Source organism: Mesocricetus auratus, unplaced genomic scaffold, assembly GCF_017639785.1.
Source record: "Mesocricetus auratus isolate SY011 unplaced genomic scaffold, BCM_Maur_2.0 Super-Scaffold_100028, whole genome shotgun sequence".
Lineage (NCBI taxonomy): Eukaryota > Metazoa > Chordata > Mammalia > Rodentia > Cricetidae > Mesocricetus > Mesocricetus auratus.
In genome coordinates, this window is record NW_024429209.1 from 7,891,827 (window position 1) to 7,910,891 (window position 19,065).

Genomic DNA, 19,065 nt, shown 5'->3' on the forward strand with positions numbered 1-19,065 from the left:
AATAAATCAATTCTGAGTATTTATTTTATGGACATAATAACAGCAAACACATTTCTCAAATGTCACCTTGCTCTCTCCCTAGAAGGAGGGAATGTTTACTTTCCTTATTCCCAGAAGCTTTCACCAGCATGGAAACCCATCTAAAACATCTGCTCAGCCTTGGACCCTCCCATTTCCTACCTTTCTACCTGGTATTTTGCATCCCCTGATCTCAGGCTTTTCACAGTAGGGCCTCAAAATTGAGCAACTAAACTTCTGTATAAGCTGTGAGCTCTTCTTGTCTTACTGTAAGGAAGTTTTCCTGTATTTTGGGTGATGATCAGGCACCAGGGCTTAGAAATATGTCTTTAGCTCATATAAATACCTTCATTATCCCTGACAGAAGGTCATGGCAAAAGTTCATGGGTCACCTGATCTTGTTGACATCACTTCCTTGCTTGGGCCTACAAGAAGGAAGCAATAGTTTCCAAAGTAGAGTCTACAAAGTTAGCAGGAAAAATCAGCGACCTAGATCCAAACTCTTTGAAAGCAGAATGAAGAGTATTCTGTCATTTGAATGCAGGAATTCAAGTCTCTGGCTCTGAGTTCAGATAAGAGCATTTCAATATGCACATGGCCTACAGAATTGAAGCTCACTGAGACAGAAATGCCCATGGAGCAATACAAGGTAACCAACTATGACACAGAGAGGGAAGCCATGGGAAATGCTAAAGGGCAACTTGGAATACACAATTCTCTCAAGTTTGAAAAAGATAAAAGATATTCCCTAGTATTAGCAATAAGCAAAATAAGGAGAAATTGCCAATATTCTGAAGCAACCTAATATTTAAGAAAACTGCAATTGCTAGTATTTATTAATATGGGGATAGCCAAGCTGAGGTTGGGGCTCACTGATCCCAAAATCTGATCCTGGGCTGAGGAAGTAGTTATTTTTTACTGTAATTCTTCATACTGTCACAGATTTTGAGGGCAATGTGTTATGCCACCCCTTCCCCGTTCCCCAGATACCCTCTCCACCACTGTCTCCACCACTGTTCTGTTCCTTATCCTTTTGCCACTTAAGCTTCTTGCTGATTTCACCTGAGAGGAGTTTTACCTTTGGTCACAGACTGCCTGAAAGCACATCTCCTGCCACAACATGTGCGTCATGGGGATGAGCAGGATCGGGTGTCTCTTTGGTCTGTTGTGTCTAGGTCTGTGCCTAGCCCATCATAAGATTCCAATCAGTGTGTGGTGATGAATGAGTGACTGACTAATGAGGCCTTTGAAAGTCTCCCTCTGGGTTGGAAGCCACTCAAGCTGGTGAAGTGAAACCTTTTCTTCTTGGCCCACCCACACATCCTGCTTCCTTCAGGCTCTTTTTGGCTCTGTTTGAGGCAGCATTTGTCCAACTCAAACCACTTTCCTTTCTGATGCCCCAGGCTGACTTTTGGAGGTTGAGAGGGAATCTATTCTTTTAGTGTGGTGTGTCATGACCAAACAGGAGGACTCCCTATTAGTTTCTTTTCCCAATGCAGCTACAAAACACCCAAACAAGAATCAACTTAAGGGTATACTTTGACTTACAGTTCCAGGGACAAAATTCATCATAGTAAAAATAGGAGGCAGCTGGTCACATGCAGAGGGTCGTCAGGAAGTAGAGAATGAACAGGAAGTGGATCAAAACTGTTCTTTTCCTCAACAAGGTGCCACCCACTTAAGGTTCCACAACTTTCCCACCACCAGATAGAGACCAGTGTTCAAACACATGAACCTAAAGGGGACATTTCACACCTAAGTAACTACAGGTTCCTTTCTGACACATTTTCCCTGTGCACTCTGGTCTGGCATAAGAGCTTATAAAAATGATAAAAGGCTTTTCTTGCAAAGTCTATTACTTAGGGGTCCCTGGAGAACCACAGTGGATTTCATGGTGAATGTTGTGTATAGGACTTGCCTTGCTTAGTTGACCATAGGTCTTTGGAGTCTTTTTTTTATGTAGGCTGGTGAGTTGGCTCAACAGATAAAGGTACTTTCCAACAAGCCTGATGATTTGAGTTTGTCCTGGGGTGGAAGGTGAGTTAACTTCCACAAGTTGTACTCTGATTTTCACATGTGAGCCATAACACTTGTGTTCCGACACAGATGGAGAGACAGAAAGATTGACACATACCCACAAGAAACTCTTGTTATACCCATAGTAAAACTCTTAAAATATGTGTATCTAGTATATTGTACGCACTGATGTGTGGGTGTATTTTAGTGGCAGTATAAATGTCCATATAACAGTGCATGTGTAGAAGTCAGAGGACAAGCTCTGGTGTTGGTCCCCACCTTCCACTTTGTCTGGGAAAGGGTCTTTTGTTGTTCTTCACCATGTATGCCAGACTAACTGGCCCACAAGCTTCTGGGAATTCTTCTGTCTCTGCTTCCTATCTTAGGGTAGGAATGTTGGGATTGTATTACTGCACCTGGTGTTACATAGACTTGGAGATCTGAACGCTGGTCTTCATGCTTGCAAAGCAAGAACTTCAATCAGCAAGTTACTTCCCAGCCCCAGAGTCTTAAAGAGTTAGTAAAAGCTCTAGGGCTGAAGGCAGAGGCTTGAGAATCTTTATCAACAGCTCTCATGGATCACAGTTTTCTGATCAGTATCTACTTGGAAAACAATACCATGGCTGCAGATGGCCAATTCAAAGAAGCATAGGATTTGGAGCAAAGATGGACCAATTTCCACAGCAGCACAAGGAAATAAAGGCTCCAGAGAGCTCACGTCTTCTCCTTGTCCTTTATTCCTGACTGTAGCTTGACCACCCTGAAACAGGAGTGCTCAGTCAAACCACAGGATATGCTGTTAGTTTTCTTAGGAGGAACTGAGAGATACTTAGGACCTACTCAGTCCTGTCCACCTTGCTGGCCTGGCCCACATGCTGGGCTGTCTTGGCAGGAGATTGTTAACAGGCAAATGTTCATACTACTTCAAAGAACCACCCTCCAGGTGCTGAAGACGGCTTTTCTGATGCTCATGCTATATCTCTGTTTATTTTTGCAAGGCTCCCAGCTGCTGTGGTGATGATATTTAAATGAGTAAGTGCTCTATTCATCTGCCGATTTCAGAGGATGTTTGCCAGCTGTGTATGGCAGCCAACCTTGGGGTACTTCTGAGACTGGTGTTGTTATATTCAGAGACTTGGTTCTCAAGGGCTGCCCCAACATCTGGGCTGAGAGATCTTTCATTCACCAAGGATCTATTCTTTAAAAGGGGGAGCCATAGTCAACAACCTGGACATTATATATCCCAAAGTAAGGTTCTCCACAATTACTATTCTGTTTCCAAGCTCCAATTTTGCCAAATGGGGTATTGGATAAGAAGAAGAGTAAACAGACTTTCATCCTTCACCTGGGGACTGAACTTAGAGCTTCATGGGTGGTGGTTAAGTGCTTGGTCATTGAGCCACAAATTTAATGAGTGCCCATTGACTTTTGTAAGTCACACTTCACTTGTACCTCATAAAGCTGAGTTACCTTACTTGCCCAAGCAGAAGAGTGGTAATAATTTATAATTCTGGAACTCCATAAAGAAATTTCTAGAATTTTCTTTTAGGGGAATTTATTTTTTCTGTTGTTATCTCTGTTCCCAACCAACCCTCCATTCTTCAGGCCCTCCCTTACTGCCCATCTCCCACCAGGCAGCATATTTTGTCTTCTTACCTCTGGTATATATGTAGAATCTATATCATGCTACCATTCTGTTCAAGCCACCATCCCCTGAACCTGACCATTCTTGTTGTCTCTCCCTGTACTTTTAAAAGTCAAGTGGTGTCACTCTCCTGCCAAGTCTGTCTAGGTCTCCCTATCCTTTACAGAGTGAAGCTCCAAGTTCTCCCCATGATGACTAAGGTCACCCATGGTATGTAACCTGTTACTCTTCTGATGTCATTGCCTGCAGCTCTATCTGTCTTACTGGCCTCAGAGCACCAGGTGTTTTCCTACCACACTGTCTGGATACATGTTCCCTTTGCCTGAGACACTGTTCCCTGGGAGGAGCATGTGGCTTGCTCTCTAGCCTCCTTCAACTCTCTGTTTGCATATCTTCAAGTCCTTCCTTGACTACTCTAGTACATCTGTGTCTTGTGCCCCAATCCAGTTTTAAAATACTCATTATGCTTCCTTCTCATCATGTCTCAGTATATTATCAAGTTCATTATAGAGCATTTGTTGTTTATGGTTGGTCTCTCCCCTTTAGAATAGGAAGTGCACGGGACACAGGAATATTCTTGCTTCACCTCATCTGTGTTTTTCACTGATACATTCCAAGAACCTAGAATAGCTTCCAGGAAATGCCAGTAGCAGATGCTCAACGAATATGGATTATGTGAATGAGGGAAACCTCTTATGGATCTCTCTTATGGACACATTCCAACATACACTAATTTTACTCCCCTTCTACTCTGCTCTTGTCCTTACTCTCCTGCCCACCTCCTATCTTCCTACCTTTCCATTTTGGCCAGGTGCTTCCTGGATATATGATCACCTAAACAAGCTACATGCAACCATCTGTGACATTTTCTCATCCACATCCGCATGCAGCTGCTCCCTGTAGTGTGTGGGCTTCACAGTGGAAATGATCTCACATCTATCCCAAGTTATCCTTTGACCTGACTACTCCACTCAGATACCCTCTTCAATTTCTTCATACAACCCACACTTTATCTCCCGGCTCTGATTCATGTCTGTGTTCTCTGGTTCTAGACTCCATTTTCTAACACAAGTTGGAAAACTTAGGACTACCTGCAACGTATAGCAAAATTTTTCTAATTATTTTGGAACTCCTGGATACTGCAAAGGGATCCAGATGATGGACTAGCTAAGGGCTATCAATACCAGATATAAGACCAGTGTGGGTGGTGCTCTGGGCCTCCACCTCCTGCATTAATATGCCCAGATCCTGATACTCTTCCTTCATTCATTGGGTTTGTACAAAATTTTATTGGTAGAAAGGATCCTGTCACTTATAAACAACAGTCCCATTCTGTCATTGCTGACTAATGCTCCTAAGCCTGGCATAAGGAGCCTCTCTGCTGACTGAGTCCTGCTGTCTTTTCCAGTCTTACCTCACTCTTTCCCTCCAGATATAGCCCCAGTGCACTGGAACCAAAGCTGATTACAAACAAGCTCTCTATGTCCATCTGTCTTTGCCGCTATTGTTCTCTCTATGTAGAATGCCTTTTCCCAGCAATTCATCCCTCATTTGACCACATCTTCCCTGCCCCCTTCAAGGTCCAAGTCACCTTTCTTTTGAAGTCTTCCCCCACCCTCTGGATAGAATTAATTGCTCCCTGCTCTAGGTCAACATGGCACTTCATTGCTGACCTCGATTATAGAACAGCCACATGAGCCTGGGATAACTCACCCATCTATCTCTGTAGCAAGACTGGCAGTTCCTGGAAGGCTGGGACTATAGCTCAGCCCCATTTGGAAAAAATTATTTCTCTAAAGCCTGTGCAAGGCCAGCACTCTCACAAGAGTGCACTGAATGACTTTGGGTATCCTTCAAGGTTCTAAAAAATCACATTGCAAAACTCTGAAAGGCCACCTTCATCTCATCTACCCCAGAATATATTTCTTGCCATATAATGGTAGTCTCCAGAGGCTGCCCAAGATAGTGTCCTATGTCTTAAATGTGGGGAAGTATAGACACATGATTGGTGAAGTTGGAAGACCCAGAGAGGCTAAGGTATGAAGTCAAGGCTTAGCAAAGATTCTATGTCCAGCCTCAAGATTCTGCCACCAGAGGCCATATGACGAAGAGTCTTTGGGGTTGGTGCTCAGTGTTGTGTGGGGTCTTGGTTTTTTGAACCTTTTATGATTTTGAGTAAGGTTATAACTAATGTCTGAGGCAGGGACAATAGGGTCTTGTCCTTGGTGTAGTTAGAAAAAGCCCATAGACAAGTGAACTAATTTATGGGGGTCTTTGGTGAAGGATTCAGTGGGAGACTCCTTGACCCTGGGAGACAGCAGGATGGGTGTGCCTGGCATTCATAGTCTGACATTGCCTACAAGGGGGGCAGCAGCATATCAATCATGGCCCACTGGTATGGTACCCACCCGTAGTAGTCCCATGGCCCCCTCCTACCTGAGCAGTATCCATTTCATTCAGCATCACCACAGAGGAACAATTGTAATCGAACACCAGCCTCCAGAAGTCTGCCACAGTGTTGGGGAGAGGGTGCTGGGTGACCACAAAGGCTGCAGGCTGCTTGTGGCTCTGACAAAGGAATGACACAGGTTTAGTCAAATACATACCCATCAGTGATATTCGGATCATGATGAGGCCGGGATGGCTGCCAGAGGCCCCGAGCCTGCCAAATAGATTTCACACAGCACCTGCCTGCTCTGTTATCTCTCAGTGCCCCAGCAGCAAAGGAGACCTTCTCATAATGAACACATTCTCCTCTAAACTAAGACATTTCATTAGGAAAGTGTCACTTGGATGGGGATTATCCAAATAAATTATTTATGTCTTGGAGCTCAGCAAATCATCATTACAATATGAAATGAAAAATCCTGGATGCAGGTTTGCTGTGCTGCTGGCCAAGATACCTCTTGGGATATCAGGGATCCCATGACTTCCTGTGCTTATGGTGCTGAAGAGAGGATCAATGACCTCAGAGGGGGCTCAGATGACAGGGATCACTTCTGTCTCTGACCTAGATCAAGGGCTGAGCTAGCCTGGCCAGAGGTGACATTGTACCATTTAGCCAACAAGATGGTGGAAGGCAACTGGGTATTAGAGTCATGTGGACCTGAGGTCCAAACCCAGTTTTGCCCCTTGAAAATTATGACTCACCCATCTGTTTATTCATCCAGCACAATCCACCCATCTGTCATCCACTCATGTTTTTAAATATCATTGTGGGGAGTCAGTCAGGTACTAAACACTGGTGAATCAGCAGATGGTTTCAAAGCTCAGACTCTTTTCCTGGAAAATGCAACTGAGATCTAAAGAGACGGTTTTCATACAATGAGTGAGACTTGCAAATTAAAAACAAACAAATAAAATAAACTGGGCTGGAGAGAGGGTTCAATGGTTAGGAGCACTTGCTGCTCTTCCAGAGGACCTGAGTTTGGCTCCCAGAAGACACATCATGCAGCTCAGAACGTTTTTGTGTCTTCAATTCCAGGGTATCTATTGCCTCTGAGCTTTACAACCATCATGCTCCTACCTACTTGCAGATACACACACCCATACATAATAAAAGAAATAAAAATAACCCTTAAAAAAGTAAGCAAGTTCACTGCAGGGAAGAAATACTCTTAGTTTAGGTTATCTTCCTCAGTACCAGCATTATAGTTGGAGCACAGTATACACAATCACAACACAGCACCTGTTAATACGTTAATTTCCCCCTGTGTTACAGATAGAGACACTGAGGTTTGAGGGGGGAGATGCCCTGTGTAAGTCTGAAAACTTCATTTGGGCCCCATGTGCAAGACTTCCTCAGGAGAAAGTGTTCGGCAAGATTGTGGGGTTGTTTCTACTTCATCAATAGCTTGTGAAACCTGAGAACCAGTCAGTGTTTCAAGACATTTCCTGGGTAGCACGTCCATGTGGGAATCAGAGTTGTTGTACTAGTGTCACAAATCACAAGGAAATGGGGAGAAAAGAGGATCAGAGACCTCAGAAATAGCACAGCAAGACATGTCTGCACTGAGGATTCTTGTTTCCCGGGACCTTTTCTTAGCTAGTAGATGATCTAACACAGTGTACCTGGAGACAGATCCTTTGAATCTCCCAAAGCTGAACTTATAGCCATTTCCAAACTTTATAAACTAAATCCAGGCTAAGGCTTGTGAGATGGCTCAGCAGTTAATAGCCCTCATTGCCCTCCCAGAGTAGCCCAGTTCAATTCCCAGCACCCAATGGAGGCTCACATTTGTCTATAATTCCAACTTCAGGAAGTTGCAGACACCAGGCACACACAACATCTTTCTGGTCTCTGTAGGTACCAGTTCAGGCACACTCATGGTGCACAGATATATAGTCAGGAAAAACATCCATACACATAAAAGAAAAAGAAAAACAGAAACTCAGGCTTTCAAGACAGTGTAGACACATGGCTCTGGTCCTTATTGCCACCATTTCAAAGCTAGTTGACTTTGAGCAAGTAATAGAACTACTTTGACCCCTGGTAGATCTCCAAAAAATGGGGAGAGTAATACTTCAGGGCAGAACAAGACAATGCAAAACCAGAGGCCGACATGGTGCCGGCATGCATTGAATGTTAGTTTTCTTTGCTTTTCCTGTCTCTGTGATAAATGCTCTATTAGGCTAGCACGCCTGACAAAGTCTTATCTGAAAATATGTTCGAGATCTGTGCTCCTGCCGGGTTTCAGGGATCAGCCAGCAATCCATTTCATGGATAACATCATCCTTTCCCAGGGGAAACATTAAAAATTAACCCAGAGGACTTCATATTTTTCTGCTAGAGGCAAAGCTGCTATGGTTACCAGATAATGCACAGACAGGGCTGGAATACAGATAAGGAATTTTTTTTAATATAAGAAAGGCAAAGGCCTCAGTGATGGCTCACAAGTGAAATGCCCTGTGGACAAAGAGAGTACAATCAGAACTAGAGCTTTGCAAAAGGCATTTGACTCCAGGCAGCATCTAACCTATGAAGTAGAGGCCAGGAGTTTCCTTGATCCTTGCTTGGATGAAGAAGTCAGTGAGAGAGGATGCTGGGGCAATGGAGGATAATGGTTGGAGGAGCTTGGAAGTATGGGTATATCTCTGAACCATGTCTTCTCTCTCTCTCTCTCTCTCTCTCTCTTTCTCTCTCTCTGTCTCACACACACGGGGTGGGGATGGAAAAAGGGAGAGGAGAGAAGAGATGGAGAGAGAGAGGGAGATGAAGGGGCGATGAATTAGAGAGAGGAAGAGAGATGTCTTAAAAGACAACCCTAAGCTAACATCAGAAGTCTTTCTTTTTCTTGAGCAATTCCATTACTTAACAGGACCCAGACAAAGCTCCCTGGTTTTGCACTCAGCTAGGCTTTTATGAAGAATGGAAACATCTGTGAGCCAAAGCCAGGGCAGGGTTTTTGAGAACTTAGCTGGGTATTGACCTTATATTCCCTCTTTGTTTCCAAAACCTAGAACACTTGGGATAATCAAAGGTCATGGAACTAATGGCCTTAACCCAGGAAGAGAATACTCTATTATTTTGCCTGTAACTGGGATAGCAGGACCACATCAGCTGGATGAACATGACCTCAGAGTGGGGAAGAGTGAGGAAAGAAACCTGGAATTGGTCATCCCCAATCAGGCAATGGTGTTGTTGGTCCTGAGCTTTAGGAGTCAAGATGCCCACATATAACTGGAACAAACAAATAGGGAAGGACAATAAATGAATTCTAGGGTGGGAGCTAGGAGCTCTAACTCTTGCTCTCTGGGATACTCTGAGCAAGTCTTCCTCAGTCAACCTTAGTATCCCCTGCTGAAAAGAGCATGTCTGAGACTAGAATGTCTGTGGTTCATACTGCTGCAAGCATCTGCATATCTTGAAGGTGCAATGATGATAACTCTAAGATGTCCAAAGGCCCAGGGGTGAGGCAAGTGAGGTAGAGGCATGGGAATACTGGGCAGGACATTCCCCTAACTTCAAAACAGATCTGGGAATGGTTTCCTTCTTGGACATGTTATTGAAGAAGCAAGGAGGATGCCTTAAGGGCCATGACCTGTTTTCCTTCTTGATCTTTTTAATGCTTCCAGTCACTGCCCAGTAGCCATTTACTGAACATCTGCTGTGTGCTATTTTCCCTTTTGCCTCTACAAAGGAGTTATCTGAGGAACTAAATGGGATGTTACCCCAAGAATATGTACTACATCTTATCTCCTGATGTCTCAAACTCTGGGAAATGTGGCCAGAACTGAACGTCTGGGTGAGAGTCACTTTTATGGAAGGTAGAAACATGCAGGATAGAACTATCAACTTGAGCTTTTATGGAAATTTTTTCAGCCCTTGATCTATCCTGTCTACCTTCTTTAAGCTGAAGAGCCAAAATCACACAATGTATCTGGATTTAGACATGAGGCTTCAGGGGTGAAATGGTCTCAAAAGCCAGTAGTTAGAAGCACAGTAGCCGGTAGGGTCAGGGTTCTGGGATCCATCTCCTCCTTGGGACTGAGCATTTTCTGTAATGGCAGCCAGGGGCTTCCTTCTAGGGTTCAGCTTACATCCATCAGTGCTGCGTTGATATAATTGCTGGATTCTCCATCTACTGAGATGAGGAAGGGCAGGCAGCGGTCCAGAGGCAGGACGTCCATGCTCCGATTCTTATCATGGTTCCGGGGTAAGAGTCCAATACTGCAGTCCTCAGGCCGCACGCGAGGTGTCACGATGTTGAGTGTCTGTGGGACACAAAGGTGACTAGAGGAGTAATGAACAGGAGGCCCTGTCTAAGCAAAGGAGAAAGGTATCCCAGTTTAGCTTAACTCACCTGTCTTTACCTTCCAAGCTCGGCTCTGCCATTGCTTTCCCCAAATTCATGTTTCTCTTGTGACAGTGATACTCTATTATATCCTGCATGTAGCTACAGAACTTATAGGCTAAGAAACCTTGCCTGGAGATTTGTGACACCTTCAAGATGCCAAGGTTGCAGGGGCAGCATGCCCATGCACAGGTTAAGACATGGGCTGACAACACCTGCCAACTATTTGAACTGTTGTTTAACTGAGCTAGCATAGCATTAAGGGAGGGCCAGCCAGAAGGGCATATGGCAGGAAATGGGGTAGAGAATTCCTAATGAATGTTAAACACCACTTGAAGTATCACGGAAAGTTCTTCAGCTCTTTTCTCAGCGATAAAAGTGTCTCAGTTGTAGGAGGATAGATTATGCTAGGATGTGCTCCTCGGGGTGAATAAGAGACCTTGTGGGGTAAACAGTCTGCCTACAAAATTACAAGTCTTTTGATATGTAGGTAGAGTAAGTCCTCACCCAGTTAGGGACCAGGGCTGTTCCAGCTAATAGACTAGGTCCTGTGTGCAATGACCAAGGTTCTGTGCCTTTCATCCCTCTGTCACTTGATATGCTGTCTCTAAGATGACAAAGATTACTTGTTTATAGGAGTCCTAAAATATCAGCCTGATTGGAACACTGTGAGCCTGGGATTTGCTTCATCCCAGTCTTTGTCCATCGGATGAAGGTCTGAACTCTGGCGTTTTACTCAGTGATCCACGTCTAGGTCTTTAGCTTTCTACCTAGTCATTTATATCTGGGCCTCTTAGGCCAAAGTTACAGTTTTGACTATCCTGACTCCAAGATGTGACTCTGCCATGTCTGAGTCATGCTCTAAGATGTTAAAAGCTTAACAAGCAAATAGATTCTGTTAAATTGTATGTTCTAATTCAGTAGGTTTGAGTGGGGCCCAAGAGTCCTCATTTCCAACAAGCATCCAAGTTCAGATGATGGGTTTAAAGAATTTGTGGAGAAAACATTGGGGCTCCAGTCCCTCCAGAGTCAAGGAAGCATGAAATTCACACCCGTATCAGCATATAAACTTCTGTCCATTCCACAACATCAACAAGAATTAACCAGTTCAATAGCATAATCACAGCGCAAAACAACTGTCAGCCATCATTGAGTGATTGGTTAATAGTTGCTAATGACTGTGCAATCTGATGGTGTGAAAAGCTTCCCACAGCTGCCGGGCACTGTAGGCTGAAAGCACACACATATCCATCTCACCAAGAAAGGTCCACAATATGCACTAAGTTTCCTGGGTCATTGCTATAGATTGAATGTATATATCTCCCCCCATATATATGTCACTATCCCAGCTCCCAATGGGGCATATGGGAGGAGGTCTGTGGGAAGTAATTGGATCACCCAGGGTGGAGGACTCATGAATGGGATATGTGTCCCTAAGAAAAGATACACAGGCATTTCCTCCTCAGCTTTCCACCATATGACACTATAAGGAAGCAGTCTCTCACAAGCTACATTCATGTCTGAGCTGTCCCCAGATACTAGATTTGCTTGCTGTTGGCTTTTGGGCTCCACTGCTTCCAGAAGTTTGGTAAGCAAATGCCTGTCATAGAAGTCATCCAGACTATGGGAATTTGTTAGGACAATCCTAAGCAGCTAAGTCCCTGAACTTTGACTTTGCCCATACCTGAAATTCATCTTTGATCTGGCTGGAGTTAGTCTGGGGGTCCAGCCTGCTGATGTTGTAGTAGAGAGAGCGGAACTCACACACAGGGATGGCGGTGTTGCCGCAAAGGCATGCTTCCAGGATGGCATCGTGCACAAACACATACTGCTCCTGCAAGGTCAAGAGGAGGGGAGGGAGAGGGCTCCAGGTAAGAACAGCTGTCTGTGAGCATTTTGTCCACATCGAATGAATCTTGTAGCAGTGAAAAATGGACATGATTTATTCTGCAGAAACCTGGGATTTTATCCCACAACCCAAAGTTCCAAGTCATCGTGTTTCACAGTGATTGAGCTATGGTGCATTTTGCCCTTGTATAAGATGGAACGGCAGAGCCACTGATAAGAATGAAAACTCAAGCATATGTCATTGCAGGTACTCTCAAGGCTCTGCTGATGCTCCCAGCTTTCATCCAAAAACTGCTTGCTACAGAAACCCTGCTCTTCTCTGCAGAGGGATTTCTTTCTACTTCCTGGAGTGTATTTAGTATTTTCTTCCTTTGTTCTTATCCCACTTTACACTCAACAACCAGAGTGCTTTGGGTTTGCCTCCAAAGGGAACTTTCCCTGAAAGCTGTGTCTCAGGGTCTGACTCTAACAAGTGCGCTATGCCCTCTCCCCAAGTGTATCATGCCTTCTCTCATCCCGATTCTTCGGCATACCTGCTATTCTCTTTGGATGTAACTCCTTTCCTTTCCTATATCTTTGTGTTTTGTTCTTTCCAGAAAGTATTTTTAAAAATCTTTTAAGCATAAGTTTATTCTGGGACTTTATAAGTGTTCATTGGGTAACATTTTTTTCAACAAAAATTTGACTTCTTTAAATAAAGTGCTTTATTTGAATGAATCATGATGCATTTGCACTTAAATATGTCTCTATGCCTGACAGTGAGGGCCATGTGTCTGACTATGCATACTGCAACTGCTGTCTACAGGCATGGTCTTAAAGCACAGACAGCACAGTCATGTTGGCTTTAGTGTTGGAGGCCTGGGAATTGGCTTGTGGGATCACTCAGAGCCTGCAGTAGACCTATTGTCCAGTGTGATAAAGCTTTCAGTGAGCACCTGCAGGAACTGATGTTCCTAAAGCCATGGGTATATCGCTTTGGAGGGTTTATATGAGTGCAGTCCCCATGGGTTCTAGATCTGCTAGGACATCGACAGTCTTTTCTAGAACCAAAAGGTGAAATCATTGCAGGAACATCAGCCCAAGGCATGCAGAAGTGGGATAGACTGAAAACCTGATTAACAAGCGAGAGTAGTTTAGGACAAACCACTTGGCTTTATCCATATAAAGACTTACGCATATAATTTTTCAGTGTCCTCTCCACTCATAGAATGGAGATGTAAGTAGGAGATGATATATCATGGGCTGTGAAGAGTAAGGAAAGTATCCTAGACACAAAGAATGTACATTTCTTGGCTCACTGTAGGTGACAATTCAGACAGCCTTTACTTATATTATTCTCAGGCACTGGCTCTCCAGCTAGACAGAAAGGAACCTAGGCATCTGCCTTTTCTTAAGGATAAGGGTTGTATATATCCCTCTAGGAATCCTCAGCCTTTAGCTCATGTCAAATTTCTCAAGAACTTTGAGCTGGAGAGATGACTTAGTAGTTAAGAGGACTTGCTGCTCTTAAAGAGGACCAGGGTTTGGTTCCAAGCACTTACATGGTGGCTCACAACTATTGTCACTCCAGCTCTAGGAGATCCAACAGGGTTTTGGACCTCTGTGAGCACCAGGGACATACACATGTGGTGTATTTGTATACATTCAGGCAAAATAAACACACAAAATAAAAGAAATAACCTAAAGTAAGTGCACTTTGTTGGTTAAGTAATTTCCATCAAGGACTGACTGAGCTCTTGGCACAGTGATGGTAATAAGTGCAAATATTTCCTCTCTATCCCTTCATCCAAAGCTGGAATACTATCTCTAACAACTGCCATTCAGTCTTGAATGACTGCAGAGATAGAGGACTCAACAGTTATTGCTGCCAGAAGTTCCTTACCACAGACTCTCGGGATTGGCTGGGGCATCTCATCAGAGCAGGCTACATAGTCATTCTATACTAACACTTTTGCAGATGTGTCCTTGCAATGTGACTTCTCCACTAATGAGCCTCTCTCCTACCATGCTTCTCCATGGTCAGGGTATCAGGAAACTAGCCGACTCAGTGCCCCAGGACTAACCTCAGTCTGCACCAGGTTGACCCTTTGTGCCCGCAGCTCACGCACGCAGTTGAAGATGTCCACTACCCCTTCATTCTCAGCCATGTCGAGCATGGTGTCAATGGCAATGAAGCAGCCAGTCCTCCCGGCTCCAGCACTGGAAGAGAAGTTTGGGGTGTGTTAGGGATCTTAAGATGGGATGAATTATGGCGACAAGGCCTGTTTCAAAAGCCTTGTGGAAAGGCAGTGTGTTGCAGAAATCAGGGGGAATGGTTGGAACCCCCAAATTTCTGGGCTATGCTGAACAAGTGATTAAAATTTTCTTTAATGGGAGAGTGATGCTTACAATCAGGGTTGTTTGGGGGAATTATTTTATTGTACTTATTTGTCAAATGTTTATTCAGTGCTTACAAAGTGACACATTGTGCTTTAGAAATATGCTTATGGACTTTCTTGTGAGGGGATAGGTACTTCTCTTATCCCATTTCATAGGTAAGAAGCTGAGGCACAGAGAGCTTTTAGTCTGAGGTCACAGAGCTGGCAAATGGGAGAGCAGAGAGTTTCACTAGGCAGTCTAGAATTTCTACTACCCTTCTTAATAAGATTTATAATGTGTAATGCAAGATTTCATAGTAGGTGTGCCTGCCTGTAGGGTCTTCATCTGATGGATATAGTCCAGGGCAGACAGTGTAAGCACTTATCAGTGCCTGGTGTATTGGAGCCCTCCTAGTAAACATGTCTTTCCTCCACCTCTCCCCTTCTTTTATCCTCTCTTTTTTTCATTTCAGCAAATGGGTTGGTGGATGGAAGCAAGAAGAGGACAGAGGTCACAGAGAAGACATGAGTGAGAGCAGAGACCAGAGAGCTCTGAGCTGTGTCAAAGACAGAGTCCATCTGGTGTCCTCTATCCAAGGATTTGCAGTTGACCCATTTGTGCTGGATCCCTCAGGGTCATGAGAAAGTCACATCATCAAACTAGAGTAGCTGACAGCCTTGAGACCCTCATCAGACACCAGGTTCCTTGACACATATTCAGTTTATGATTAGTGACAAGCTTTCACAGGACAACCTCAAACCAGACACAAAATGGCAAGAGGATTCCATAAGATCCCCTGGATCACAGCCAGATCTCCCCAGGTCAACTCTGGGCTATAAACAATAGGGCTGAATCATAGAACACTGGTCTGTGCTGTTCAGGGTTTTGGAAGGGAAAGCAGGGCAGACTGTCAAGGAAGCTCATGTTGGCGGTGGTTTCACACTTTACTCACCCTGTGGAAACAAATGTCTTTGTCTAACAATGCAGAAATCAAAGGAATGCAAGGGGATGGATGGGATGAGATGCAAACGCAACACTGGCTGATCTGTCCGAGAAGCATAGGGAAGTGGAGATCCCTCCAGTAGTGATCTGTAAACCAAGCCCCTTGGAAGCAGTCTTCAGTGGTGATAAAACACCATGGTTTGAACTGAATGGAGCCTGCCTTGTTCTTGCCTCAAAATACCCATCCCCAGTGGACTCCGGGCCCATTTGAAAGGAACTCAACATAATGGGTTCTGAAGCCTGGGAAGTGGTCTATAAAAAAATCACTCATTCATCTGTTTCCCAAATCCTCATTCTCAACACATCACACAGGAATGAACCAGCATCACGAATTTTCAATCTAGGCTACAGTATCAGGGAATAAGGCGCCTGGTATCTGCGAGCCTCAGTTTATGCCTCCTAGAAGAGTTTTTGAAAAGTCTGAGCTGTGCTCCCCTCCTTAGAATAAAACAGTAGCCAAACACATGATATTTGAGATCCCTGAGATAAATCTTGACTCTGTTACTTACTAGCTGTGTGACCTTGGGCAAATGACATCATCTCTCTGGGTTTCACTGTTCTCATTCATAAAGTAAAACTGGCCCCATACCTCTTAGTATTAATAGTACAATATATGTAAATTGCATCAAATTACATTTTAGAAACATAATGCATGTAAATTGCTTAGTTTTGTGCCTGACTACTTATAATCCACAAATATTTATTGAGCATCCATGATGTCCTGAATGCCAAGATTAAGAGTAGGGCTAGGAAGATGAGTAAGATACAATTCTTGTCCCAAAGAATTTGTTAAACCCCATCTGGGGTGTTGGATAATGTTAAGAGGTAGGAAGAGTGGTTGATTTAAGTGCTTACTATACTTGGAATTCTTTCAGGCACTTAGTATGCATTAACCAAATCTTAGCAGCCCCAGGAGTAGGTACCACTCTGCTGAGACACTTTCGAGGGACTTGCTATGGAGACGCAGGCACAGATCATCACACACAGTACTGCATGTGGCAGAGGGACTGATGACTATTTTCCGTCATCTCCCTTCCTCTCTTCCTCCTGACCTCTGGCTGCAGTTGGGGAAGTTGAGCTTAGACACTAATGTTCCTTTCTCTCTCTGTTTACAATGAGAGGCAAAGCAGAAAATCCACCTCGAATGCTCAGACAGTGCAGAGGTTTCTGCTAAACCCTCAGTTTCTACCAATGAGATGTGTATCTACTACTGTGGAGAATGTAAATGGATGCTGTGTGGGCAGTTTTCACACAAGGAGGAGGCTGCCTCTGAGACATTCGCCGAGTCTTCTTTGGCTTCTGGACTGACACAGACATTGCCAGGAAGGATGAGCTGGCCTGAGCATACAAGGTATAAGAAGATATACTGAGCCCAAGGTCATACTGAAATGGAGGGGCATTGGGAAGGAGGGGAATACAGACTCTGTGGCCTTCAGGTCTGGACGTCTACCTTCCTCCAATTCTAAATGCCCTTGACACAATACTTCATCTCCATTTAGGAGGATTCAATGCCACTTATGTTCAATGTGACTTTCTAGGTCAAAGCTGAAAATTTCCCGTCTCTGTAATAAAGGGAAGCTGATGCTGACCACTTGCTCTCTATTAAGGACCCTGCAGGCCAGCAATTGATTTTAAAAATAGTAGGAGTGAACAGATGCATGCTTATACCAAGGTATCCTATATTGAGTCACTGCTAGGATACTCCAGAGGACATGTCGACTATCCCACCTCTCTCTCCCATCTGTATGCCTCATTCTCCTCATCTGTAAAATGGGAATAATAAGAGGATACAATCCATTTCTCAAGTTTGGATGGGAAGTGAAAAATTTTGGGCAGATATACATGGCAGGTACAGCAGGTGCTGCTGAACTAAGTTGTGTCTCTGGGGCAACAGTCATAACTGTAATATAATGACTACCCCATTGTTGTTAGACCTTGGGATCCAGGTCTGCTCAGGAGGTAGCTGGGCTCTGGGTCATAGGAGAAGGAGTCATAAAGCAAAAAAACCAAGGCCACAGGACAAGATGGTATCACTCTCACCCACAGAGCAAATCCACACAGGTACCGTTGATTGCAGAATGGGCATGGAGGTTTGACTCACCTGCAGTGGACCACTATGGGCCCGGCTTCTGGGGGATTGAGGAACTTGACCTGGCGGACGAAGCCCAAAAGGCCAGTGGCATAGCAGGGAACACCATGGTCAGGCCAGCTGGTGAAGTGGAAGAGACGGAGTTCTCGGATCTCGTGGTAGCCTTTCTGAGGAGAGAATGGGCCTTTGTTCCCCCACCTGCTGACCTAATGTACCCTCCAGCTCCATGGGGAGTAGGGGCTGTGACACCGAGGAACATGTCTCTTCTGTGTGGGGAAATGAGACCCTCACTGGGTTAGTGGGTGTTAGTTCACAGTAACTCTGCCCAGTTAAGTTTGGAAATTGTGAAACCAGTAATTTCTTGTAGGACCTCTTAAAATTAATTAACATATTTATTTTCATGTGAATGAGTATTTTGCTTGCATGTCTTTAGCAGACATTCAGACCAATCCCTAGCAGCATCTACTTTATTGTTCATCTCAAGTTAAGTAATAGTCACCAAGGGCCACCTTTCCCTGGTCATGTGCTAGGCACTATGAGGGGTGACTGGAACAGCTCATGGTCTCATTGAGTGAGGAAGACTCCTATGTGGATAAACTGAGTAGAGTGTACAAGGGAACTATCTAACATGATTGGAGGGGAGAAGTCAGGGAAGGTTTCTTAGAAGAGGCCGCCTTGACTGAGGACTGGGAACACAAATTAGAGAAAATAGAAGCTGGCATTTATACTAAGTACTGGTGACGTCCCAGTCACTCCTTTGAACACACCTATGCATTTATTCATTTAATGGATCAGGCCTCCTATCACTGTCTTTTGGAAAAGGGAAGTGAAGCTGAACAAGGTTTGAACATTTCTATTAAACAGAAGGGGGATGGTTTGCACAGTGACCATGTGGCTCCACTGCCTGCACTCCTCAGCATTATGAAGCTGATGTGTGTGTGAACTTTCCTGCTTCACTGAGGACACAAAGGGGCAGCATGCATGAGATCTTGGGGACAGAAGGCAGCATAGAAGAATCACAGGGCTGGATGTGGCATGGGGGCTGAGTGGGTAGCAGGCACTGAAGCCTGGAGGCCTGGAACCCCAGCCAAATCCTGACCTTATCTCAAGGGCACCATGATATCAAGTCTGCTATGTGGCCGCTCTGTGGAGGACAGGTTGAGGGTGTGTGTTGATGTCCAGCCAATCTTGATTCTTGGGCTGGTGCACCATCCTCAGCTCCCATGTTTTATATGGGGACAGTTCTTGCTCCTCTTATTCAGAGGTCAGCCGCCCTCAGCTGGACCTGGGTTGGC

General features: G+C 44.5%; 1 protein-coding gene across 14 annotated transcripts in view; it reads right to left on the reverse strand.

The window, feature by feature from the left end:
* The window catches only part of Ptprt (protein tyrosine phosphatase receptor type T), a 1,105,935-nt gene that overhangs the window by 20,202 nt on the left and 1,066,668 nt on the right, over positions 1-19,065 (reverse strand). For all 14 annotated transcript variants that reach the window (XM_040732970.1, XM_040732973.1, XM_040732967.1 and 11 more), the window contains 5 exons: positions 17,783-17,937; positions 14,385-14,520; positions 12,158-12,307; positions 10,220-10,393; positions 6,116-6,247 (listed from right to left, as the gene is read on the reverse strand). In XM_040732970.1, the coding sequence (XP_040588904.1) occupies positions 6,116-6,247; positions 10,220-10,393; positions 12,158-12,307; positions 14,385-14,520; positions 17,783-17,937 (747 nt within the window). The remainder of the gene's footprint in view (positions 1-6,115; positions 6,248-10,219; positions 10,394-12,157; positions 12,308-14,384; positions 14,521-17,782; positions 17,938-19,065) is intronic.